Source organism: Panthera onca, chromosome C1, assembly GCF_046562875.1.
Source record: "Panthera onca isolate mPanOnc1 chromosome C1, mPanOnc1 haplotype 2, whole genome shotgun sequence".
In the NCBI taxonomy this organism is placed as follows: domain Eukaryota; kingdom Metazoa; phylum Chordata; class Mammalia; order Carnivora; family Felidae; genus Panthera; species Panthera onca.
In genome coordinates, this window is record NC_138346.1 from 220,309,033 (window position 1) to 220,335,073 (window position 26,041).

Genomic DNA, 26,041 nt, shown 5'->3' on the forward strand with positions numbered 1-26,041 from the left:
GTAGATCCTTCAGGGCAAAGCCCAGCCCGTCGCTCTGGGGCCTCTATCCCACCAAGAAGGTGCATCTGGCAGCTGGGGGTCCAGGTGGGCACCCTCATGCCCCCAAGGTGGCCTCCTGGTGACCACCCCTGCGGGCCGGCAGAAACCCCCGGTCAGGTCAAAGCCCTCAGACTTGGGCTTGATTGAGCCGCCTCGGGCTGCCCGTCAGGGCCTCTTGTGGCCGCTGCGCGGCCACCGCGTGAGAAGTGAGGGTCTCCGTCCCTCGGACTTGGGTCCAGGCCCAGGGAACCCCGCACAGCCTGTCTCTGCCTGCTCCCCTTTCTTTCCCTTCCCATGAGGCTCCCAGGTAGCAATGGCCTCCGGTCCCTCTGAGGGGGACACAGGAGGACGCACCAGGGCCCCGCCGAGCCCGGCTGCCGCTGGAAAATAAACACCACTGGTAAGTCACTTCCAGGCAGAGCCGGTGTGCCAGCCCTTCTCCGAGTGGCCTCTCTGCTCGGCATTGTGGGGGCTCCGTGCAAAGAACCTTTGATCCTGCAGAGCTGTGGAAACAGGGATGGGTCTGTTGGGGTCTGGCTCCAGCCTCTGTGGCCATGTTTGGGTTTAGACGGCGAGGCACCGGGCCCAGGGGCAGAGAGCTGTCCAGACGGGGGCACGCTCCACCCTCGGGAGGCAGAGATGGGCCTCGGAGGACAGGACGGTCACACCTGTGCCCGCCTGAGGCCGGCAGGCAAGAACAGCAGGGTCTCTGTTGTCCTCAGGGCCCCGGGGCTGCGGTTCAGGGGCTTCCTTCTCCTCTCCCTGCAGGCCTGACGGGGCGGCCACCGCAGAGCCCGCGGCTGCGGCCTTCCCAGGTAGGTGGCCGGCAGGGGACAGAGGGGGGTGGGGCCGATTCCACCCACCACCCCACAATCCACATGTATCATCGTTGCCGACCTTTTGGAAAGACTCCCTTCCTCTGAACGCACCCCTAAATTCAACACTCGTCTTGACTCTGGAAGCCAGGGAATCAGAGAGGGCGGCTCCCGGCCCAGCCGCCCCCCATGCCCCTCTGGGCTCCCCCAGAGGCACCCCAGGTGGAGGGGGCACGGATGGGGGATGGGCTTCCACCAGGCCCTCCCCGGGCCCTTGGAATGGCCGCGGGTGCCGGGTGGGGGGGCCCCTCTGTCCCCACGGGCGAAGCGAACGTCCCTGGCTCCTTGTGTCCAGGGTCCCGATCGGAAGGCCGGCAGGCTTCCAGGTCTGGGCCCCCTCAACCCTTCGTGTATTTGAAGCCTGTGGCCCACGAGCCCCCCTTGTGTGGGGGAGGGCTGGGCCGGGCTCTGGGCAGCGCCCCCCACCTTGCCGTGCGGGCCGGCGCGACGAGTCCCAACAGCAGCCACGTGAGTCTGCTGACACCAGCAAAGCTCATGCTGTGGTCGCCCTACTTTAGGACCCTGGGCCCCTCGTGCGTGGGCAGAGGGGGCGCCCCCTGCACCCAGTTGCGGGGTCCGATGGGCGACAGGCCGGAGGAGGGCCGGGCCCCGAGGAGAAGCGACTTCTGCTTCGAGGGGTGAAGCCGGCGGGTGGCCGCGCCGCCTCTGTGGGGACGCTGGGCACCGGGCCCACGGCCAGGCCGCGTGGGCCGGGCCTCGGGTGGCTTCTGAGGCCGGCACGGTGGCCACCGGCCAGACCCCCTGCCGTCCTCGGGGAGAAGAGCGCGGCAGGGAGGTGAGCCGAGGGCTGGGGCTGGTCCTGCGGCCGCTGCCCGCGGAGCTCGCCCCCCAGCCGGCGCGCTGGCCGCAGGTGGGTGTAGCCGTGTTCCCGGGAACACCTAGAAACCGGCTGCTTGGAAACACTGTGGCGTTGCCATGCGCGGCTTTTCCTCCAGGCCGGCCAGGGAGGCCTGGTGCCCGGGGCTGCAGAACGCGGGCCCCCGCCCAGGCCCCCCGAATTTCTGAAGGAACTGACTCAAAGCCCAGCAAATTCCTGCCCCCCCCCCACCGAGGCTCTTTCCCGTTCTGCCACCCCCCGCCCCCCCCTCCGCCAGAACACAGGGTGTCCACAGCCCCTGGTGACTGTGCAGCGAGGGGAGTGCCTGCTTCCCAGACCAGGGCGCTGGAATGTTCTCTCTGACGGTGTGAGCCGCCTCCTGCGCCCCGTTTCAGCTGCGGCCGCATTCCTGGTGTGAGCCCGGGCCAGCCCAGCGAGGTTTTTCCACGCTCCGGTGCCAGCCCCCTCGGGCTCGGGGGAGGGGAAAAGGACGGTTTCTATGGCAACCACACTTTCTGTTATTTCTTATTTTCTTTTTTATGGTTTCTCCAACTTTGAAGCTCTGCAGACAGTTTACAGACTGCAGAAGGGAAAGTGTTTCTCCATCCCCGGGGCGCCCTGGAGGGCGGCCCCCCCCCCCCCCCCCCACCTCACCGGCCTGAGCCCGGCCGGGCGGGGGCTTCAAACGAACCAGACGACGGTGTCTTCAGAGGCTTAATTATTTAAAAAAACATTTTAGAGGAAATGAATTGCTTTTCTGTTAAAAAGATGGGGAGTTTTCTCAAAAGAATCCTTGCACTCGGTCATGCAGCCCCATCGGGGGTGAGGGGTGCTCCGCGCGCCAGGTCCTGGGGTCACAGGGCCCGGGAGGACACCTGAGGTCCTGGGCAGGGTCTGGGGGTGGGCAGAAGCCAGGGCAGGGGCCCGGACGGGGGGGGACTACTGGGGACCGAGTCTGAGCGCCCGTGTTTTGCAGGGGAGTATGTCATCATGATCCGCGATGTGACCGACCCTCCCTTCCTGGGCCACGTGCTGCCCACCGCCTTCAAACACCTTCGGGTCTCGGGGAAGGGGACGGACCGGCAGCCCCACATCCCTGGAGAAGGCCCTGAATCCCTGAGCTAGAAGAACCATCCCCATGCGCCCGAGAGCCACCAGTGTCCTCTCTCCCCCAGGGAGACCCCTGCCTTTCAAGGGCACCCTCCTCCCAGTGGCCTGAGTGGGGGCCGGAGGGGCCACCTTTCGTGCACCCCAAGGCCACCGGCTTTAATAAAATGCTCAGCACTGACTGCCGAGAGGTGCCTTGCCCAGACGCAAGCCCCTTCCCGCACACCCAGGATACCCGTGGAGGCTCAGCCGGGTGAGTGCCGGACCCCCTTCCGCCTGGCCCCCCGGGCTGGGGATGGGACGGTCCCGGTCCCCCTGCTACAGAGTCTGGCAGCGACGCTGGCCCGACCGAGCCGTCAGAGCAAGCGCTGCCTCCCTGCCACAACCCCTGCCTTGGAGGGTGGCTCAGTCCCCCTCCTCCCCCCGCCCCGCAAACAGCCTGGGGACACTGGCTGCCAAAGGAGAAATCAGGAGGCAGTAAGCAGGTGACTGGCTTTCCAGAAACAAGCTTCGTGTCTGCAGGGACTGGGCAAGGGACACTTCTCGGATTTTACAGCTGCCTCTGAAATGCACCCGGTGCCCGGGAGAGGGGGGCTCTGGGCAGGTGGCGGGGCCTCCTCCTGCGTCCTCTCCCCAGTGGGTGCACAGTTCCTGCTTCCACGCCTGGGCTCACCCTGTGTGCACCCCGTGCTGGGGGCGGGGGGCTAGACTTGCCCCTCAGCCGCGAGGCCCACCGCCACTTCTCGTCCTGAGAAATGAGGAGTGGGAGAGGAGCATCCAGAGCCCCCCCACCATGAGAGCACACGGCTGCTCCCAGCCCAGAAACCCCGCAGACCCCGCGCCCCTTCTCCCTCCTGGATGAGGACCCCCACCCTAGCGCTCACCGCGGGGCCACCCGCCCCTCCTCCTTGCACCTGCGCCCCGGCTGCTCCCTCACCTCCCTGACTGCCGGGCGGGGGCTCAGCCCCAGGGACGCCCTCTGGCCCCTGGTCCTGGTGCGGCCGGCCAGCAGCAAGGCTCAGGGAGGGTGGTGACTGGACGGCCTCCCTCCGGCCCCGAGGGCACTGCAGATGAGCACCCCACACCAGCCCCCGTGTTCCCTGATCTGCTTCTCCCCTGCTCCGTGGTCCAAGGCAGGTCTTCTCCGTCCTGCTTCAAAGTGCATCCCCAGCCCGACTTCGTTCCCCCCGCTCCCGACACCACACAGCAGGGGGCCGTCAGAGCTCACCCCCAAGACTCCGCCAGGACCCCCAGCCCGGCCAGAGCTGGCTCCACGCTCGCTGCCCCCACTTCTTGGCTTTGCACTCACACTGGCCCCCGTGGCCCCTCAGTCCTGCCATGCGTGTTTCTGCCTCGGGGCCTTTGCACGTGCTCTTTGCGCTGCCGAGACTGCTCGCCTCGCCTTCTCACGAGGCCTTCCTTGGCCACCAGCTCTGAAGCCTCGCCCCACCTTCAGCAACATTTCCTGCTCCCGCCACCCGCCTCACGTCTTCTGCACAGATGGGGCTGACGTGCCATGCCCTTCGCTTATCTGCTCCCCAATGTCCAGAGGGAGATGTGTGGTCGCTTTTGCTCACTTGCACAGCCTTAGCATCTAGCACCGCACGTGACCCATAGGAGGCCCTCAGCAAATACTTGTTGAATGAATGGGTGAATTCAGAGCACCTGCTCTGTGCCACGCAGAATGGGAGGCACTGGAGACACATTGGGCAGAGGAGGTATGCAGGGAGACTGGTAGCTGAGTAGCTGGAAGGATGGATGGATGGTTGGAAGGATGGATGGATGGATGGATGGATGGATGGAAGGATGGATGGATGGATGGAAAGATGGATGGAAGGATGGATGGATGGATGGATGGAAGGATGGATGGAAGGATGGATGGATGGATGGATGGATGGATGGATAGGTAGGTGGGTAGATGGATGGATGGATAGATGGATGGAAGAATGGATGAATAAATGGATGGATGGATGGGAGGAAGGATGAAAGGATGGATGGACAGATGGATGGAAAAATGGATGGATAAATGGAAGGATGGATGGACAGATGGATGGAAAAATGGATGGATAAATGGAAGGATGGATGGGAGGATGGATGGAAGGATGGAAGGAAGGAAGGAAGGAAGGAAGGAAGGAAGGAAGGAAGGGTGGATGGATGGAAGGATGGATGGATGGATGGATGGATAGGAGGATGGATGAATGGATGGGAGGATGGATGGATGGGTAGGTGGTGGGTAGATGGATGGATGGATAGATGGGTAGGTGGGTGGGTGGATGGATGAATCGATGGATGGGAGGATGGCAGGCTGGATGGTAGGATGGATGGATGGACAGACAGTAGGGTGGGCGGGTGGATGGAAGGATGGGTGGATGGAAGGATGGGCGGATGGGTGGATAGGAGTGTGGGGAAACTGATGGATGAACAGGTGTATGGACAAATAGTGGATGTGTGGTCAAGAGGGAGGATGCGGGTGATGGGTGTGATCATGGGTGAATGGAGCAGAGGCTCACCTGTCCTTAGGAGGTAGCTTCCCATGGAGTAACTGTTCTTACTAAAGGCAAGAGGGAGCAGACAGGGAAGGCATCCCTACAGCAAAGCCAACATCGGGCCCCTGGCAGCCATGCCCTCACTTGGTGCTTCCTGCTCTCTGCTTATTAGGGTTCCCGTCCAGTTTTTCCCTCGATATGACTGCCCAAAATGGACAGCCCAGATGGATCTCGTCCTGCTGCTGAACCCCAGGACCACCCCTTGCTCGGTCCTAGCTTCCAGACCCGGCGAGGCAGCCGGCCGGCCAGCCGCCAGAGGGCCACTGACCGCAGAGTCAGTGAGGGGGGTTTCCAGAGCCTCCGTAACTGGGGAGCTGATGTGCTTCTGAGCCCGAGGTGTGGGGTGGCCGCTGTGTCACCTGCAGCAAGCTTCACCTGCCAGCCTTCTGGTTCCACGAGCTCAAGTGGCCATAGATGCTGCCAGCCTGGTTCAGCAGGGCCTCCGCCTCCGTCCATTAGGAGGGGACGGATTGCTGGCCGGTGTCCCCAGCAGCGAGTCCCCAGAAAGGACCCATTCTTGGGAACCACCGACTCCTGGCTCAGAACGTGCCCGGGCCCTGGGGACTGCGTCCTTCCGGAAGCACAGGGAGGCGGGTGGGGCTGTGGCCGTGAGCTGCCGTAGGAGCCGTGTCCACACGCGGCTGCGTCAACAGTGGGGCAGAGCCCCTAGTGGGCAGCCGGAAGTTAGGAGGGCCACACGCGCCAAGGTCTGCTAGAACAGCCCGTCAGGGCCTCGCGTCCTCCCGGGTCTGCCCGGATCCTCGGCTACGGGGCCTGCGGCCCTTTCCTCTTTTCCAGATGAAACTTCCCTTCCGTCAAAAACAATAAAAATGTTTGAGTTTAGGAAGAAAAATGTGCTGGGAAGAGAAGAGCTGTGACGTTTTCCAGGCTGTCCAGGGGTGTCCTCCGGCCTTCCATTCCAGACCAGCACTGTGGGGTTGAGTCACGAAGCCCAGGGCGCAAGTTCAGAGTCGCCACCCCACACGGACCGGGACTGTGGCCCCCGGGGCCTCTGGACGCGGGCAGGCGTGGTCCGTCCCACCCCGAGTCCGCGCGCGCGCGCGCGCGCGCGCGCGCACACACACACACAAGTGCGCGCAGAGCAAGGCCGGCCCTACGGTCCTGCAGACACATGGCCCGCGAACCCTCCTACTTTCCGTCTTCCAAGCAAATCTGAGAGCGGGCACTGGCCCCGTGGGTCCCCCAGGGCTCTCCCCACGCCTGCGCCCCCACCAGCTTCCCAGCGAGGCGGCTGCGGCCCAGTGAGATGACCCACTTGAGGCCTGAGGGGAGCTCACACCCCGTGGGCCCCCTTTTGGGCAGGATAGCGGTCCCCTGCCCTGTCCCACTGCCCACCCTCTGCTGGGACTCCTGGGTGACGGCGTGGACGTGCCCTTGGGGACAGTGGTGTGTCTGAGCCAGTGAGCAGGCACGCCGGGTGGGCACAGAGGCAGCTGCCCCCTGGCCGGGTCCCAGTCCTCACAGCGTCCCACGGACAGACCCGCAAGGAGTTTGAACTCCCAAGAAAACGAGGAAAGAGGGAGGGTCAGCAGAGTCCCGGCCACAGGCTGGCCTGGCCTTCACATCCGGCAGGTGAAGGGCCCAGCGGGAGCAGCTGGGCCCTCCGGGGCAGCACGGCAGTCGCGGCGACCGGTCCCGGAAGGCCCCTCACCCCTCGCCGTTGCGGGGTCGGGGAGAGCCTAGGGCGGGGGCCGGGTGGAAGAGCTCTCATCTGGAGGTCTGAGCGCCTGCAAGCCCACCCGTTACGTGGGTCCTCAGTGGGGGAAGGAGGGACCTGGCCCTGGTCGCTGCTCCCAGAATCGGTGCTGACCCAGCGGGGGCCGGGGGGACATTAGACCCGGGGTCCTGACCTAGTGGCCATCAGACAGGCAGGGGCTCCGTCAGGCCCTCCGGGGAGACCCCGAGGGCCTTCTCCTTAGAGGAAGGCAGGCTTCTCCGAGGCCCCAAAGCCACCTCCGCCACTGGGCTGGGGCAGGCGGGCAGGGGCTGGTAGAGCGGGTAGCGTGAGGCTGCCCCCACATGCCTTACACCCCAAGAAGCTACTCAGCCCCCAGGGGGCTTGGGGAGGAGGCTCTGGTCTCAGCCCCTCCCCGACTGCAAGCGAAACCCTTCTCCCCTGGGGCGCGCTCTCTCCCCCGAGGGTCCCTCCTGCTGTCCACTTGCTCGGGGGACGTTTACAGAGTGATAACCCCATGCTGAGCACCTGGCAAGGCACTGCCTGGAAGAGGACGTATTCGTTCTTCATTCGGAGTTCTGCAGCCAGACAGAAAGAGGGACAGACGGATCAGGGGCCTGTCCCTCTCTGCCCGGCCCACCTCCCAGCAGGGCCCTGGCGAGCGCGACCTCTCAGACCACCCCGCGCCAGCCTGGCGCCCAGCACAGGGGGCCCCTCCCGCGCAGGCGGCTTGCCCAGCCTCCTCTCCCCCCTCCGGCCGGCGGGTCACCCAGGACTCTCAGGGGAGGCCTTCCTTCTGCAAAGCCTGGGCAGACCGCCCAGTCTCGGTGCCGGGCCGGCTGTGTGGAGCCCCTCCTCCCAGGGAGGGCTTCCTGAGGGGTGCCCGGTGCCCGCCGCCAGACAGGTTCCGGGGAGGCCCGGCCCACTGCCTGCCGAAGGACGCCCAGCACCCCGGGAGCCCTCCGTCCCGCGGGGATCACGGGGCCTGTTTCCGCAAGACCATCCCGGGGCGGGCGGCGCTCGGCACCTAGAACAGACATGGCTGTGAGGGGCCGTCCCATTCCCGCCACTGTCCCCTCAAGGCAGGAGACGGCCACTGAGGGCCAGCCCACAGCCTCTCTGATGGAAAAGCCTGGGCCACAGCCAGCACAGGACATCCTGGGAGCCAGCTGGGGGCCCGAGCAGGTGGGGAGGAGCTGCCCTGGGTCCCCTGCCTCGCAGGTAACCCTGGGGGACCCCCTGGCCTCAGGCCCAGGGCGGCTGCGGTCCGTCAGCGAGCCTCGGGGGTGGCCAAGGGGAGTGAGCGGGCCAGGCGGCGGCCCGTGCAGGCCGGAGCCACTCCAGCCTGGGCTCCTCTTGGCACGAGGCCCCGGGTGTCGAGGAGCAGCCCGGCCACCCCACCACCCTGGTCAGGGGCGTTTTCTGATGGAGACTATAAATAGGGCTGTCATCGGCCGGCCGGCCAGCCGGGCAGCCTGGCACAGCCTGCCGGATGTGCCGGGCTCAGCCACCAGGCCAGCCGTCTCCACCCCATGTGACCCCCAGATGGTGACGCTCCCCGAAACTCCAGGTACCCCTCCTCCTGGGAACTCCGCCCAGCAGTTCAGAGAACCGCCGGCCCCCCAGCCCTGCCCTCTGCACAACCAGAGACAGGAGGAACTGGGACAGTGTTCCCCACAAATGTCGCTCCGGTGCCCAGCAGGGTGGACCCCAGTCTGCAGGGCCTCCCTCCTGGGGCGACCGGGGAAGGGCGTGGGAGGGGTGCTACCTGCCCCCCCCCCCAAGCCTTCGAACCTTCCTTGGCCCTGTCTGCAGCACAGGTGCTGGCCATAGGCCACGGAAACCACAGGAGCCCCTGCGTGGGCCAAGGTCAGGGGTGGGGCTGGCCTTCCGGGGAGGCCCCGTTCCCTCCTCGTTCCCTCTGCAAATCCTCAGTGAGCCCACTCTGGAAGACCCCCCCGCCCCAGGAAAGGGGGCAAAGGTGAGGCAGAAAAGGAGGTGAGAGAGGCTTTAGGAGGATGCCGGGGGCAGGACTGGGGGTGCACCTGGGGCACCAAACAGCTGCTGATCAGGAAAGGTGGTCAGCAGGTGCACAGTGGGGGAAGGGGTGGTAAGAATGGGAGGCCAGGTGTGGGCGGCTGGGCCTGCTCCGCCAATAGAGAAGGGCAGGAGGGCTAGGCCTGGGTGTGGACTGGGTGGGGTCCCAGCAGCTTGGGGGAGAAGCAGGGTAGTGGAGAGGGGATCATCATCCTGGTGAGTGAGGTCCAGGGCAGGGGAGGCCAGTCCTTGAGGAGCAAGGGAGAGGCTGGGGGTGGGGGGAGCATTTCTAAGGGCATCATAGGTCACCGTGTGGCCTTCCGTGTCTCTTAGGGTCTCCAGTGGTCACACCTGCCAAGGCCCCCACTCCCCAGGAGTTGGCCCCGGCCCCCAAGGGCCGACGGAAGCGGGGCACAGAGAGAGCCACTGGACCCAGGTGGTGCGTCCCCCAGCGGTGACTCGGGGCCCGCGTGCGGACCACCAGCGGGGACAGGGCCCAGGGCCTCTATGGAGCCCCGGGGAAGGGGCAGAGGTGTGGGGGGCAAGGGGGCTCTTCCACCAGCGGGAACGCTCCTCGCCAGGTGCGGGGCGGAGGAGGGGGCGCTTAAAGGACCGGGTCTCCCTCGGGCTCCCGCACAGGCGGCAGGGTGGCCGAGCGGGCGCCCTCCCGGGAGGGCGGATCCCCGTCCCCGGCGCACACACGCCCTCCCCGCACCCGGCCGGGGCTGCAGTTCCCGCCTCCGCCGCCGGGGGCCGCCGCCCGGCTCGGCCTCCCGACACGTGGACGGGCCCGCGCCCCGCCCGCCGCGCTCTGAGCGGGAGGACCCCCCCCGCCCCCCGCCCCCCGCCCCCCGCCTGCCCGGACCGCCCCTCCCCCCCGAGCGGGGACCGGAAGGGCTAACCGCGCCCGGCCCGCGGGGGGCACTTCCTGCGCGCGCCCCCGGGAGCTCGGGGAACCCCAGCTCGCTCCTGCGCCCCGGCTGCGCGGGTCCTGCGGGGGCGCCCGGGACCCAGGCTGCGGACGGAATTGGGACGCGACGCCGGGAGGCGGGCGGGGGAAGTGAAACCGGGCGGCGGGGCGGCCCCGCGGGGCGCAGTGGCGGGTTTCCGTCAGACGCATGATAGGAAACCGAGGCCGCGGGGCGAGGGCCGCAGGACCCCCGGTGTCGGCCCTCGACCCCACCCCGCGCCAGACCCCAGAAGGTGACTCGGCGGAAGGAAGTGGGGACCTACTGGCCCCCCGGGGGGGGGGGGGGCTCGCGCAGACTCGGTCGCGGGCGACGCCCCCTGCCCCCTAGGGGCCCGCGAGGCCTACGAGAGTCCAGGTCCTCGGCCCATCCGGACCAGTGCAACACGATCACCCCAGGAGGGTCGGCCCCGTGGCCTCCGGGGACCACGCAGCCCCCGCCCCTGCCCGCCCCTCCCCAGGCGCGCTTCCGGCCCGGCCGGAAGGAGCAGGAATTCGGAATGTTTTGGAACCAGCTTTCTAATTCCACGGAGGATTCTCTGCCGTGGCCCTTCCCCCGGGGTGGGGGGTGTGGGAGAGGAGCCTAATCTGCATCTGACTGGGGGGGGAGGGGGTAAACTCAGACTGGGGGAGCCCCCCCTCCCCCCGCATACCCTGCTCACTGCCAGCTGCAGGATGGTGGGTGGGGGGTGGCCCATATCCTGACATGGGTGCTGGGGAGACTAGACCCAAGGTGGCCACGCCGGGGAGACTAGACCCAAGGCGGCCACGCCGGGGCGGAGGAGCCTTGACCTGGGCCCCTGTCCCAGTTGACCGCTGCCTTCCTGCCTGGGGAAGCAGGTGTCCAGGGAAGGCAGATGGCCGGACAGTGATGGACCAGTGATTGCCCAGCCAGGCCACACCCGCCGCAGCTCTCCTCGAGTCCCCACCCCCCCCACCCCCCACCCCCACCCCCGCCTCTGGACAAAACAAAACAAAACCCCTCCCAGCGCCTCCCCAGACCTTGGCCAGAAGCCTCCAAAGATTCCCCCCCCCCAACTCCCCCCCCACCCCTTGCCACCAAAGACTTTTCTGGGACTGCTTTTTCTTAGAAACAGGAAGTTGGGGGTGTGGGCCACACGTCCACCAGGTCAAAGCTCCACCAAGGGCGGCGGGTGGGGGGGGGTTGGACCCCATGGGAACTCACCACCCTGCCCCATGCCTGCAGCCCGCAGTACCGGAGGGAGCCCCAGAAAAGGAAAGGAGGGCAAGGATACCCAGCTACCTGGGTGGGGCTGAGACAGGGAAGGGAAGTTCATGGGGGGGGGGGGGGGGCGAGGGGGAGACTTGGAAGGGGAGTGGTGGCACCTGTCACTTGCCGGCTCGTGTGCAAGCCGACCTGGCTTTCCCACGCACACGAGCGTGCAGACGCCACGGCAGTGCTTAGGGCCCACCTTCGTTGCACGGAGGACCCAGACACGGCCCCACCTGTCTGGGCCCATCTCCTGGGCCCTCTCCTGCCTTCCCCTCTCTCCCACCCTGCCTGGGCCTTGTGCCAGACTCCGATGTCCCCTGACAGGGGCCTCATGAGGAGGGGACCCAAGCCCTGGCCTCGGGCCCCAGCCTTCACAAGGTGCCCTGTTCCTGAAGTTTGCAAAATCAGCTTCTGTGGCAGGAGTGGCCTCGGCTGGGCAAGAGCTTGGGCCAGGCTTCCTGCCGGTAAGGGCTCCAGGGCCGGCAATGGAGCAGGAAGGCCCGACCCCGGCCCTGACAGACACCTGCCGGGCACAGGACACTCCAAAGAGAAGCCAGGCCGGCTCCACCTGCCTGTCCCTACCACCCCCCACAGAGGGGCCACCTGCTCCAGGGCTGAGAGTCCCGGCACTCGCGGCCCCCAGCCCCTGGCACAGGTCTGGGCACAGATGGCCGCGGGTGTGAGGCCTGCACGGCTCACGTCATCGCTATGGCAGGGGTTGCGTGGGCGGGCAGGCATCCAGGCCCCCAAAGTTCTGCCCCCACCCCTCCCAGGGTTGCCTGGCAGTGGGGCAGGGCACACGGGAGGGCGCAGAGCACAGTGGGTTTCTGTGGGGAGGGTCAGGGTCCTCTCCGAGGCCCTGCTTTCACATCCTGCCGAGGCCAGCACAGCCGGGTCACAGCCCCACCCTTTCCCGAGGTCACAGACTGTCCTTCGGGACCCTCCAAAAGGGTGGGCCAGCTGCCCATTTTTCCTCCAGGATCCCTGCCTTCCTGCGGGCGGTGGTCACCCAGAGTGTGCCTAGGCCCCTGGCCGGCAGAGTGTGGGTGTGGGGCCTTGGGGATCTCATGAACGACCCCGATCTGTCTCTCGGAGCTGCCCAAGGAGCCCGCCAGCCTGTCTCTTCCTGGCCAGCAAGAAGGGGTGACCTGTGACAGGACAGGCAGAGAGAGACAGGGAAGGGGGTGTCGTGGGGAGCAGAGGTGGGTCGGGCTCCAGGCTGGGCGAGCCAGGGAGGGGGGGCTGTTGGCCACAGCTGGGTGTGGGTGGGGCGGAGGCTGGGGACCACACTCAGCGCCAGGGCCTGACCCCGCAGTCCTCCCCCCAGGGGGCTCAGGGGAGGAGGCCGTACCAACTGTTACTGTAAATGGGCAGGCGGCTTCCTCTTTCCACGGAGGGCGCGCCTGGCATCCGCCTCCCCAGATAAGGGTGCGAGTTCTTGGCCTGCGGTCAGCCCCCCTGACCACAGGGTGGTGGGTGGGGCCCCGGGGGCCAGACTGTGGCTCAGGGGCCAACAGACTGGAGGAGGGGCGGAGATCCCAAGACAGAGACAGGCAGGCACGGCGGAGCACAGGGGCCGCGGGTGGGGCCCTGGCTGCTGGTGACAGAGGCAGAAGTGAAAGCTGGGGGTGGGGGGTCACAGGGCAGGCCCAGAAACTAGGGACCCGAGTCAGTTCCCAGGAGCACCTCCTCTGCCCTGGGCTCGCCGCATCCCCAGGGCCTCGAGGGGCTTGGAAACCAGCACCAGCTGGGGAGGGGCCCGAGAACTTAGGCCAGGGCTCTGGACAAACGAGGCCAAGCTGTGGGACAGCCTCGTGGGTCCCTGAAGAGCCCCTGGCCGGCGTGCCGGCGGTGTGGACGGTCCGGAGCCAGGGGACCCAGAGGCAGCGCAAGGAGGCAGGAGGCCGCTGGGAATACTGGGGAGGGGGTTTCTCCCACCGTGACCTCTTAAGAGCGGCTTTGGGCCGGGGGTTGACACTAGGCAGCCCCTATCCTGTCTGCCCCGCATCGGGGTGCACAGGGCCCTTTAAAAGTCAAATTATACCCGAAAGTGAGCCCCAGCATCCCATGTTCCGAGGCCACCACCGGCCCAGCTCCAAAGCCCCGAATGGGCCAAGCACCACATTGGCCACAAGCTGCCTCTCGAAGCCTGCCCACGGCCTGCGCCCCCAGGAAGCCCTCCTTCCCCATCCCCCAGGGGCCTCCAGTCCTTCAGGACCGCCTCTCACCCCCTGCCTCCCTCCCCTCATTTTTTACATTCTGGCAGCATTTGGACCCTCGAAGGGCTGGTGCGGTTGGAGGCCGAGAGCCTGCGGGTCCTGGGCGGTGGCCTGGGGAGATGCTCTGGGGAAGGACGCGGAAAGGCCCTCGCCAGGCACAGGGCCCAGGTCAAGATGCCCACCTGGCAGGCCCCAGGGAGGGGACTCAGTGGTAGGGATCGATGTCCCATGGCGATGGCAGGTCTGGACAAGTCTGCAAGGTCACCCAAGGTCCTGCCGCCCATCCTGGTGGGCTCGGTCGTGAGGCGGAGGGAGGGACGAGTGTTTGGCACCGGGCACCGGGAGGGCCTTGGCCGCAGGAGCCCTCTGCTCGCAGTGCCCCCGGGGACGCCCAACAGACCGCAGCGGACGACTGTCCACTCAGGAGACCCCAGAAGACAGTGAGGGGCAGCCTCCCTAACGGAGAGAGCTGGACGGGTGCCCAGCCCTGCCCAGGCTGGGACACACAGCTCAGCGGGAGGCCCCCCCAAGAGGAGCGGGGAGCCAGGCCCGGGGGACACCCAGGCAAGGGAGGGGGCAGCGGTGAACAGGGGTGGGCTCCAGAGGGTGTGCCGTGTGGCCCTCGGCAGAGTCCCACTGAGGTCGGGTCTGCCGTCCACACCTCGGGGCCCAGGACCCCCAGGCAGGGCCCCGGGGCCCGATGCGCAGCATGAGGGGGCAGCGGTGGGGGGCTGTGGCTCGGGGCCCAGCTCACAGCCCTCCCTCCTGACCTACCCCCAGCCCAGCCTCTCTCTCAGACCCTCGGTGGCACCCTACGAGGGGCTGGGATCTTGGCGTTGGGAAGCCCGTCGAGTGACCGACAGAGGCGAGGCTGGACAGAAGCCTGGCCCCGAGGAAGAGTGGGCTTTTCCGGGCCGCCCATACTGCGGCCTGCCCTGCACCCCTCCCCGGGGGACTCCCGGGACTGTTGGGGCTGCGGAGGCACCAGGGGGGCTGGGACCTGGGCGTCCCTCGAGGCAAAATGACCTCCACGTGACCTACGAGGGGCTGAGGTGGCAGCCCAGCGCCCCAGGGCCCAGCACAGCGGAGTCCCTCTGCTTCTCCCTCGGGACAGCAGGCTGGGGCCACCTGCTGTGGGGAGCAGGCCATCCACGCTGGGGGGACCCCGGCCTGGGTCCCCTCCAGCTGAGGTCCACGGTGCAAAGAGCCGGCTGGGGGGGGCCTAGAGAGTCAGACCGCACCCCAGCTGCCCACCCGCGCCCCACGCCACTCGGGGTCAGCGGACACCGAAGGCCCCCCGCGGTCTGACGGGCAGACACCCACTTCCCCTCCCCGGGCTCAGGCCCCGGTGGTGGCCGGGGGCGGGTGGGGTGGCCCAAGCATGGCTGTCCTCCGCATACGCTCAAAGTCCTTTATTGTACAATGTCTTCTGTCTGGGGGAGGGGCGCCAAAGGACTAACGGGTACACAGCGAAGTAGATAAATATGCCAAGCTTTTTCTTTTTTCTTTTTAAATCAGGCATTTATAAACAAGAAAGCATACATTAATTACATAAAAATAGTTTTCGATAGTAGAGTAAGTCACCATGTTGTCATTAGCAGCAGCAGAGGAGAAAACGCGGACGGCGATGCAGACGCTCCCGGCGGATATAAAGGTAGAGCTGTGGTTTTTTTCCTTAATTGAAAAAAAATGTCGCTTGTGACTCCTGACTTAAAGCAAGAACAAGACGGCCTCTCGAGCCTGGTGGACGCGGTGGGCGGGCAGGGGCGGGCAGGACGGAGCCCGCAGGGTGCTGCGGGGACTGGCAGAGGGTCCGTCCCCTCCGGCAGGTGAGCTCTGTTCTTCCTCAGTTAAAAACAACCCAGAAAACAGGACAACTACCAGGTAAGAAAAGAGTTTCTGAAAAAGGAACCACCGTATACGCGGGAGATACGACAGTGTAGAGGACAGGTATTTACACAGGGACTGTTTTTACACGGGGCTCGTTCTGTACGAAAAGCAGGATATTATGTGTGTGAGTTAGCTGCTCCAAAGATATGAATGTTATTGCTGTTTTTCCCTTCGTTAAAAATCCTCTTTCAGCATAGAAATAATGAGTAATTAAACGGGTGCACAGTCACTCGGGTAATGGGTATTACACACAGGGAGAGCCAACAGCCTACAAGACCCCCCTTCTCCCTTCTGCGGCTGCGCGAACCCTCGGACCGGCCCCCCCACCCCCCCCACCCCCGAGGATGGAAGCGGCCGGAACAAGCCTATGCCCCCCAGCTGCCCCCGGGAGCCGCCCGGGAAGGCTCAAGCTGCTGGTGACCAGGGAGCCCGTGACAGCCGGTCCCCGCCGCACCAGCTCTGGCGAGGCCGCAGGAGCCTCAGACAGGGACAGAGGGGCGGGCCGGGGGTGGGGGGGGGGGGGTTGCGAGCTGCCGTGGCCTGGCCAGCTTTTCCCAACGTCCTGGGGCAAAGCTGGCAAGTGGGGTCGTGGACCCAACGGCCTAGACGGTGACCGGAGGTGGGCACTGCGAGGGCGAGGGTGGGGGCGGGGAGGGCGGGGAAGGTGCCTGCACAGAACTTAGAGAAGCTCATCGCCCGCTGGGGCCTAAAAAACCGAGAAGCAAACGGATGGCCCGGGCGACAGGCCCACGGGCCCTTTGATCTCTCACGACTTTCAGACTCGGCAACAGAGCACAGTCACACAGAAGCACACTTAAAGGTCTGCTCCAGCTAAATCATTTCGTTTCCCTTGAAGAAATGACTGAAAAAACACAACTCCGGAAACACGAGGCTGAACACAGCATTCTGCGTGTTGTGTAGCACAGCCGGCCCCTCGCAGGGCCCGGTAATAATGCCCATCGATGGGTATACATATGGCAGAGGTTTAACATTCCATGCATACAGATTTCATAACTGCAAAAGAAAAACAAAAGCAAAAAAAAAAAAAATCCAAACAAACGCTGCATATATATGATGTCCCTTTTGCATTGCACTTTAGAAGGGGGGTCCAGCAGCACCTGCGCCCCTCCCCCCCTCCCCCCCGGTAAACCACGGGCAAGAACCCTGCAGATGACACGGTCACCAAGCCTCTGCCGGTCACGGCGGCGGGCGGCGTCTGCACCTGCGCCAGCCAGCGGTCCCCACCTCCGTGCGCGCTGGCAGCTGCCTCGGCATTAGAACGGGGTCGAGCGAAGAATCCTGGCTAAGATCTTTCTCACGTAAATAAATACCGTAATTTCGGGATGGGTAGCCGCCTCTTGTCTACTGGGAAATCGTTTTTCAAGCTTGGGCATAAAAAACCTTATACAATTTGCATGAACAGTTGAGAGTAAACGAGATTATCTGGAATAAATGCAAGTAACTTATTCTGATAGTGGCAGATTCGATCGCGACTGAAGACAGGTGTCTCGGGGGTAAAAAGACGAGTCAGGATTTGCTGTACAAGATGCTGGAAGGCACAGAACTACCCCCCGAAGTTCAGCTTTTGCATTTCCGTTTTGTGATTCCCTTGTTCAACCGAGCACCAGAGGGGGTTTCTAAACACTCGAGCACTTAGGATGTGGACTGCTCTATAAATGGGTCTGCAATATTTGAAAAGTAAAAACCTCAGTTAACTGGGGAATAAAAAGGGAAGAGTTTTGACAAAGTGCAGTTCTAAATATACGTTTAAATGAACAAACAAAAAGAAAAAAAAAAAGTGAAGTAATGCTGTTTTTGTTCCGACGCTGCGGCCTCAGTCCCGACGCGACAGGGGCGGCCGGGGGAGGGTGGCGGAGGCGAGCGGCGCCCGGGCAGGCGGAAGGCGGCAGTGTTCCGGCTCGGGGCGCCGGCGGCCGGCACAGGCGGCCTGGGTCCTCGTCGCTGAAAAAATAGACTCTGGAGAAAACCCTCCCTGTCCTCGCGCGGGCGCCGACGAGCTGAGATGGCTTTGCGGGGCGGCGCCCCGGCTCCCTTAGCAGGTCCTCCGATGGCGTCACGTGTTGGTGGGGCTTTGAAAAGTTAGTCATTAAAAAACCTGTTGATTTTTCGGAGTATCAAGTCTTCTCGTTGGTTTTAAATAGCTTATAACAAAAATGTAAATGGTAGGACGTCCCGGCAAGCAGAAGGACCGCGGCGGGCACGGAGCCTCGGCCCCGGCTCCGCTGGGAACCCGGCTTGCACACTCGAACTTGGCCAGTAGAAAATTTTGCAGTGGATTCCAAAAGTATGTGGTTCCAAACGCTCGCTTGGTTATAGGCACAGTAAGACGTTGTGCTATGTGGACGCGGGGGCGGGCCGCCGGCGCGCAGGCGCAGAGACCCCCGGCTGGCGGGGGCGGGGAGGCCGCCCGCCCCCGCGGCGTCCGCACCCGGCCGCCCGCGGGCTCCGCTAGGGCTCCAGCTCGGCCGCGCTCTCGCTGCCGGCGGCCTCGGGCCGGGGCCGCGGCCACAGCTGCTCCTGCAGCTCCTTCACCACCTTCTCCAGGTGCTCCCGGGCCTCGCGCTCCCGAAGCAGGTCGGCCCGCAGCTGCTCGCGGTCCGCCTCCGCGTGCTGGAGCTTCACCTGCAGGTCCTCGATCTGGAAGGGACGCCGGGCGTCAGCACCCGCCCCCCACCCGGCCGCGCCAGCCGCCCTCCTTCCCCTGCGTGGGACGCGCGCCGCTGAGCGAGGGAGGCGGCAGCCGGGGCCGGGAGGGCCTCTCCGGGGGCACCGTGACCGGAGTCCAGACGGGTGTGCCGAGCCGCTGGCGGGTGGGAACTACCAGCACCCCCCACCCCCCGCCAGCAGCTGCCTCGGGCGCCCTCGACATCCTGAGGCCAGTTTCCCTCCAAAGCCCAGACCAGACCCTCCCAGCACCGGTGAGGCAAGGGGAGGAGGGGCTGCCGTGCCCACCGCCCCGCACCCGATCCCTGGCCGGGCAGGACGGCCCATCCGGACGTGCTGAGGCGTTTAAAGCTGTGTGGGGCAGAGGCTGGGGCTGCCCGGGGCTCCTCTGCACCGCCCGGGGGGGGGGGGGGGGGCAGCTCAGAGCCGGTTTCTCAAGGGAAACCACCAAAGAGGGGCGTGGTCGGGAGGGAAGAGGGCATAGAGCGCCCACGTGTGCAGCCAGAGGACACCTTCCCGCGGGGGACCGACCCCCAAAGCCCAGGAGAGTGTGCAGCGCCAGTCGGCCTGCCGGTCCCCCGTGGTCCCCTAAGCTTGTGGTGGACCCCTCGAGGTGAGAAAGGACCCCAAGATGCCAGCACGGCGCCTGCCACGCGACCGAGTCTGGAGGTGGGGCCCCGCGGCCTCGCCGACAGTCCAGCCCCGGGCCCCGCAAGCCCGTCTCCCCACCTGTCACCCAGGCACCAGGTGATGCCTCCAAGCCCCTGCCACAGCCCCCTCCTGTACCTGGGCCGAGTACTTGGCGCGCAGGCGGCCGGCCTCGCAGCCCTTGTCGCACACCCGCACCTGCCGCGCCTGCTCCAGCTCCCGCTTCAGGCGCAGCCGGGACTCGTTGGCCTCGCGCATCTTCTTCTCGTTCTCCGCCCGGAGGCGCTCGATCTCCTTTCGCAGGTTGCGCTTGGCCTCCGTGGCTTCCCGAAGCTTCTCCTTCTTGGCCACGCGCAGAAACTCCAGCTCCTGGGAGGGTGGCGCACACACCCGGGCTGGGGTCACCGCCCTGGCCCCTCTGCCCCCGCCGCTCCCCACAGCCTCCCCCTCAGGCGTCAGGTGCCACCTGCCTTCCTGGACGCCCCAGCCCCTCCTGGCAGAGCCCCTCGGCCCAGCGCGCTCCAGCCGCCAGGCGTCCGCTCAGGCTCCCTACCTCCCTCCTCAGCGCCTCCGCCTCTGCCGTCCCTCCCCAGCCACCAGAGACGGCCGCCCCCGCGCCACAGGTGCCAGTGAGCCCGCGTGTGGGAAATCACGCCTCCAACCAGACCAGGGAAGGGGCGTTCTGAGCGAGCGCCCGACACACGCTCAGGAGAGACGTCTGGGACCCGGCGCCCCGGGGACCGGCAGGCCCGTGCTGTGCTAGAGCCCACGTGTGAAGCTGCCAGACGCCACCGCCACCGCAGAGGTGTGAACTCGCGATCCCGACTGCGCCCGGCAAGGCCGCAGAGTCGGGGCGGAGGCCCCGCCCGCCCGCCCCTACGGAGGCGGGACCCAGACACCCCAGGCCCCAAGCGCCTTCTCGGGCAGGAAGCAGTCACTTGAATGGAATCATCTAGAATCCGGCGTGCCTGGAGCCAGCCGGTCCCGCCTGCACACTCGTTCCCCCTCTGACGACACAGGGCTTTCGGGAACGAGCCTCGGGCGGCAGGCCAAGCCCCCGCTCCTCCCCGGCGCCCCGAGCGACGGGCCGGCTCTGCGAGGGGATGGCGGGGCGCGCGGCGGCCTCACCTGGTGGAGGCTGCGCTTGGCCTGCAGGGCGGCGCTCAGCTTCTCCTCCTGCTTCACACGCATCTTCACCACCTCGTGCAGGAACTTCTCTTTGGCTTCCTTGGTGTCCAGGCCGCCCTCCAGGGCCTGCCGCAGGTGCTCGAGCTCCGCCTCCAGCCCGCCGCTCGCGGTGTCCGCGGGGGCGGCGGCCTCGGGGGCGGCGGGCGCGGCGGGCGGGGCGTGCGTGCCCGGGGAGCTCAGGTCCTTGGCGGAGCTGGATGAGGTAAGGGACGGGGAGGAGAGGGAGGACAGGGAGGAGGTGACTGCGGACACAGGGACGGGAGGGGAAGCGGACGTTAGCAGAGCGCTCACCGCACCTCCGCGCAGCGGGCGGCGCCCGGGGGCAGGCGGGGACCCCGACCCACACGTACATTCCTCCCTGCTGTCCACTTCCACCTCGGCCTCCGAGTCTTTGCCGTCCTCCGGGGCGGCCACGGGCGCCGGCGTCTCCGGGGCTCCGGGGGTGTCCACGGCCAGCTTCCGCTTCCGTGGCTGGATGCAGGTGGCCAGAGGCTCGGGGGCCCGGGACACCACGGTGGCACAGGGCGGGCCGCTCACGACCTTCTGCTGGGCCGGCGGTGCCAGGGCCACGTTGGGGGCCACGCCCGTCTCAAAGCTCTTGTAGGAGTAAAAGCTGCAGGGGTGGGGGGGACCTTGGGGCCACAGGCGTCTGCCCCCCCCACCCCCCTCCCCACGGTGGCCGGCACGTGAAGGCTCCCGGTGGGACGCGCCCCCCCCGGAGGGTGTGAAGGAGGCGGCGAGAGCCAGAGCCCCGGGGCAGCTGGAGCACGGCCGCTGGCCGCACCCCAAGCACAAGTTCTGGCCGTGCCCACCCGGACGCCAGTCAACAGGACCCCCGCTTCTGGGACTCCTGCCGGAACGGGGCCAGTTCCACCGCCACGCGGCCCCACGCGGACGCAGGTTAGAGCGAAGCCGCAGGCGGGGACAAAGAGCGCCAGGCCCACAGACTCGGGACCCTTCACCGGCCGTGTTGAGCGCGCACCGCCGTGCACTCAGGCGTTTAAGGGGCGCCCGGGAGGGGTGGGTGCCGGTCCTGAGATGCGCAGGGTGACGGCCTCGCTCGAATCACACGCGCTCTGTCTGAGGACAACTCCGGGCGGCCACGTAAAGGAAAGGTCTCACCCACCGATAATTACTGACGGCCAGCAGCCGGCACGGCAGGTACTCACCTGTCTCGAATCAGGGCCGGAAGGTGCGGGGAGAGCTCTTTGTCACTCGCAGAAACCGCAGGGGACCAGGGTCGGAAAGCGGAAAGGCGCTGGCGAGGGTGAACGCAGCCAAGGCTCTGCTGGAAGAGGCGCCAGGGGTCAGAGGCAGGAGCGCAGAGCCCCGTGCCCGTGCCCTCACCTGCCGCCCGCGTCCCCGTACCCACCACCCCACGTCCTGTACCCGCCGCCCCGCGCCCGACCTTGCTGGAGGAGCCGGCCAGGGTCCGCAGCCAGCCAGACTGTTTGTCCTTCTCAGAAGACGTGGGGACTTGGGAGGGGGCGTCATCTGTTTTTCGGATGGAGGCCGGGGGCTCGGAGGAGACCTGTGAACGACACAAAAGTTGTCACCGGAGCCCCTGAGGGCATCGACGCTCTGAGCACCAGGCGTGCGCGGTGATGTGCGGCCCGGACTCCAGCAGGACAAGCCACTTCCGTGAGAAAGGGCGCCGTGGCGCTACCTGTGGGGCTACCGTGCCGTGACCTCCCCCGATGGCCGCAGGAGGCCCAGGGCAGGGGGCCCAGGCCGGGCTCAGGGTGGGGACTCGAGGGGACAGCCCCTGGCCACAGCCCCAACAGCCAACAGGAGCCACAGGCGCCGACCTCCTCCCGGTGGCCATACTAGGTGGCGGGCAGGCTCACGGGCCAAGTGTGGGGCCAAGTGTGGGGCCTCTGTCCCTGGGTCCCCGGTGTTCTGGGCGACGAGTAGAATTTCGACCACTTGCCGTCGGCTGGGGGGTGGAGGGGGCAGCTGCCCTCTGGCAAGCTCCCCCAACCCCGAAAGCAAGCATCCTCAAAAAAAAGGGACAAACCCCTTCCACCAAGTGCACAACTCCGCTTTGGGACACAGGCCACACTCCTGCTTTCCTCACACCTTGCTGCTGGAGGCCGGAGAAGCTGCCCCAGACTCCCAGGGACCCAAAGGTCTGTCGGACATGATGGTGGGCGTGGCCTCCCAAGCAGGTGTCAGAAGGAGAGCCACCTGATGGCACAGGATCCCTGAGGGAGACGGGGTCTCTTCCGGCCAAACAGTCTGCGGAGACGGACCGTGCCTCCCCCCCCAGGGCAGCTGTGCTGGGGTCCTGGGGTCCGTACCACAAGGCGGACACACTGCCACCCGCCTGGGGCCGCCAGGATGATGCCTGACCTCAGGGGGAGCAGGTGCGGGGAAGCCTTGGCCAGGAGGGGGGTGGGGGGGGATTAATGGGGGAGGGGCTCCTCCCTGCTCTGGAACAGGTGGGGAAATGCTGTATCACAGAACTGGCCCCGGGAGGGAGGTGGGGGAGGGGGAAGGCAAGTGGTCAGGCAAGGCGTCCCCCCTCATCGGTCTGTCACCACAAAATTTAAGAGACACAGGGCTGACTGGAGCCCGGGCACAAGGCCCGCGGACCGAGGATCCCAGAGGAAGGGCCTGACCAAGCCCAGCACATCTGCCTGCACGCGTGTTCACGGGGCACCCAGCCCCTCTCGGTGGACAGACAGGCGCGGGGGGGACTCGTGCAGGGACACACCTGCCTCTGTCCTCATGCAGAAGCAGATGCCCCAAGGCCTGTGGCCCTGCAGCCGAGGGGGACGCGCCCAGCTCCGGGGAGGCGCTTCAGGGCAAACCCACAGACGGCTGTGGACGGTCTGCTCAGATGCGAAACAATCAGGAAAGAAAGACGGCTTGTTGGCGCTTTTTAGGGGCAAGAGTCCGGTGATGTCTGCCTGCGCGGCCCGGCCGCCTCCGGCCGCCTGTGACAGGGGAGCGGGGATCAGTCACGCCTCACGCCAGCAGGGGTGGGGCTTCCTGTCGGAGCAGATAGGAGGCCGGGAGGGGAGAAGACAGGCCGAGTTCTCACCGAGAGAAAAGCCGCAGGCCTGGCGCCGGCTCCTGCAGGTTCTGAGAACCCTCAGGAGACTCCGGGGGCGTCACACGGCTCCGGCTACGGGGCCACCCCCACACGCACGGGGCTGGCGGGTGGCGCCCGGCGCCCATTGGCCAGAGCCCCATCCACGCGGCGGGGGAGAGCGGGGCAGGTTCCCGGGCAGGGACGCGGCCTGCCAGCACCCAGCGCTCAAAACCAGCCCATCAGTTCTGGAGAAAGGGCCAGAGCCTCCCTCGCCCCCACCCACCCCGAGCTCCGTCAACCCCAGGACAGGGAGGTGTCTTCACGGAGCTGGAATGACTCCTCTGAGATTCCTATAGCAAGAAAACCCCCCGCGAGCCCCTTCTATCGACGAGAGAGAGAAGCAGGAAGACAGCTGGGCCAGGACATACCTCTTCGGGCCTGGAAGGCCACTGTCCCCAGCAGGGCACACTTGGGCCCCAGGGACGGCAGATGATCAGGGACAAAACTGCCCAGTGATTCCTACTCCGCCAGAGGTCAGCAAGCAGGTAAGGACATTCGCTTGTGGTTTCTGCCCCTTCTCAAGGCCTCCACGCCAGACCCGGGGGCCCACAGACCTCAAGGAGGGCGCAGGCTTCCGGGCCTAGGACACGGCCAGGGCGGTGGGGAGCCTGCCCCCGGAACCCGCCGGTGGCCCCCCACAAGGGCGAGGGCACGTGTCCTGTGCCACGTCCCGGCACAGGACACGTGCGGTCTCCGGGACAGCGTGCCGAGGGCCATCCCGCCACGGGCAGCCGCTCCGTCGAAGAGCTGGCCGTGGACGGCACAGGCACACGCCCAGGACTGTCCGGCGGCTGTGCGCGTTCCTCACAGAGGAGGAAAGGACACCCACACGGGGGTTTCGCACGCTTCACGCCCAGGGGCCTCTGCAGGTTTGCAAGACTCGGGGCACGATTTAGGTGTGACCCTGCTACCTGACCTTCACGTCAACGGGGGCCAGGGTGTCAGTCGAGACAGAGGCTCCATCAGACACACACGGAGTGGGGTCAGGATGGCTGCCGGGCTCTCGGCCACCACCCAAGACCAGCGCAGGGAAGAGCAGGGTGGACGAGAGGGCCGGTGGCCGCCAGAAGCCACGGCGGCTTCCGGCATCGACCTCGGGGCCTCACGCTGGCAAAGGCCACGCCTCAGCGCCCGGGCCCCAAATGCACAGCAGGACAGCCTGGGCCACGGCCCAGAGGCAGGGCAGGGCAGGTCTTTGGGCTCCACGCCACTGGCTCCCCTATGCTCTGCTGAGAACCCCGTGTTCCAGCAGCACTGGAGCAGGCCTGGGCACGGAGCTCTGACCTGGCATCTGGGGAACCCCTAGTGGCAAGACCCCTGGGAGAGACGCCACTGGCTGTGCCCCACGCGTTCTGGGGGAGCGAGCTCACGACCACTTTGCCTCCCAAGGCTGCCGGCCTTGCCACCCCCACGTACCACTTTTCGTGTGCCGCCCTGCACGTCCTAAAAAAAAAAAAAAAAAAGTATGTGGGGGACGAGACGGCGAGGAGACGATCCAGAGGCCGGCCGATGGCACCGGCCCAAGGCCCGAGAGCGCGGTCTGACTTTGGCGCGGAGCTCCGGCTGCCACAACAGCCGCTAACCATCACGCAGGTACCCAGTTCTGGGGTGACGCACCAGTAAAGACACAGCTCCCACCCAAGTGCCAGGCAGAGGCAGGGGGACACCCAGATGGTCCAGCAGCGAGATCGGCACCCACCCCAGCAAGGCCGGGCTGGTCTGCGGGCGTGCACCGCGCCTCCAGCTCCAAAACCAGCACCGGCACCGGGACCAGCACGAGCACCTCCCATGCACAGATGCCACGGGACCGTCTGAACACAGAGCAGCGCTGACAAGGCCACGCCCTGCAGACACGCGGCCTCGGATACACAGCTCACACGGGGGGACAAGAGCCGGCCCGGGGGGGCTGTCCGGCAGGAGACGTCAATCTAAGTCAGTGGGAATAAAGTCACCGTCCCCACCCAGCTCCACAGAGCCCAAATTTTACTCAGAGGCAACTTGAGGGGTGTGTGGACCTCGGACTGAGGATCTGAATGTGACTATCGGGACCGCCCGTCCTACCTGGAGCTGCCCATGTTCCCAGAACCAGAAGCACAGTGCCCGCTGGGTACCGGCCCCGCCAGGGGCACGGATGTCCAGGAGCAAGCGTGTGTTCAGGGGTAAGTGGCGGCTGCAGCACCTGCCCTCCGCACCGGCTCCCACAGCTGAGGGACCGCTCAGGCCAGTGGGGCCAGGGTCTAAGGCTCCCCCCCTTGTCTGAGATGCCTCCCCAGCCCCCACCCCCTCTCTCCGTGCCCGTGTCTAGGCACCCTTGGCACGCGTCACAGCGCCCGGCCTCCCCACCGTGGAGGTGTGCACTCAGAGCTCACGAGAGCACTGGATGACACATTCAGCTGGACAGGGTGCGTGGCACCACGCGCCCCCCCCCCACCCCTCACCCCCCCCCCCCCCCGCGCAGCCGGGGACTGTCTGGTTTGTGTTTTGGCTGGCCGTGTACCCCAAGGCCAGGAACACATGCCGCCCTGGGCGCCACACGGTGGAGCTGACATCAACTGCCACCCAGGTCCCCTCTGGCCCAACAGTGCCAGGTGCTGGCTGGGAGCATCGTCACCGTAGCCGGCCACCGTGCGGAGATGTCCGTGGGCCCAGAGCTCCGGATCCCCACCGAAGGCGTCCCGACAGAGGAAATGACTCTCGAGTTCCCGAACGCACAGCAGCAGGGCCAGGCCCCGGTGGCTGGGACAGAGCCAGGGACCCACGAGGGCTCGGCGGCAGCGATCGGCTTCACCCAGCAGCACCAGGCAAGGGGCAGGCACAGCCTGACCCAGTAAGGCTGCAGAGCTGAGCCACAGGAGCCACAGTGGCCAAAAAGCCCTCTCCGGTGGCGTGTGCGTAGGAAGCGACAGCCAGCGCTCCACTGACACATCTGGTCTGACGTTGACACCCTTTGCTGCCTCGGGTGCAGAATTCTGGTC

General features: G+C 66.3%; 2 protein-coding genes across 12 annotated transcripts in view; one reads left to right on the plus strand and one right to left on the minus strand.

Moving 5' to 3' along the window:
- The window catches only part of MORN1 (MORN repeat containing 1), a 51,030-nt gene extending 47,990 nt beyond the window's left edge, over nucleotides 1-3,040 (plus strand). Inside the window, exons 13-14 of one of the 8 annotated variants that reach the window (XM_081796489.1) lie at nucleotides 808-854; nucleotides 2,313-2,690. In XM_081796489.1, the coding sequence (XP_081652615.1) occupies nucleotides 808-854; nucleotides 2,313-2,414 (149 nt within the window). In that variant the 3' untranslated portion in view covers nucleotides 2,415-2,690. Of the gene's footprint in view, nucleotides 1-807; nucleotides 855-2,312; nucleotides 2,691-2,728 lie in introns of those variants that run through there. The other 7 variants (XM_081796487.1, XM_081796486.1, XM_081796488.1 and 4 more) reach the window with 7 other exon arrangements.
- Nucleotides 3,041-14,955: 11,915 nt separating this feature from the next.
- The window catches only part of SKI (SKI proto-oncogene), a 70,225-nt gene continuing 59,139 nt past the window's right edge, over nucleotides 14,956-26,041 (minus strand). The window contains exons 2-7 of one of the 4 annotated variants that reach the window (XM_081796503.1): nucleotides 21,378-21,500; nucleotides 21,139-21,254; nucleotides 20,320-20,582; nucleotides 19,910-20,211; nucleotides 18,920-19,150; nucleotides 14,956-18,106 (exon numbers count right to left, since the gene is read on the minus strand). In XM_081796503.1, the coding sequence (XP_081652629.1) occupies nucleotides 17,918-18,106; nucleotides 18,920-19,150; nucleotides 19,910-20,211; nucleotides 20,320-20,582; nucleotides 21,139-21,254; nucleotides 21,378-21,500 (1,224 nt within the window). In that variant the 3' untranslated portion in view covers nucleotides 14,956-17,917. Of the gene's footprint in view, nucleotides 18,107-18,919; nucleotides 19,151-19,909; nucleotides 20,212-20,313; nucleotides 20,583-21,138; nucleotides 21,258-21,377; nucleotides 21,501-26,041 lie in introns of all 4 variants that reach the window. The other 3 variants (XM_081796501.1, XM_081796502.1, XM_081796500.1) reach the window with 3 other exon arrangements.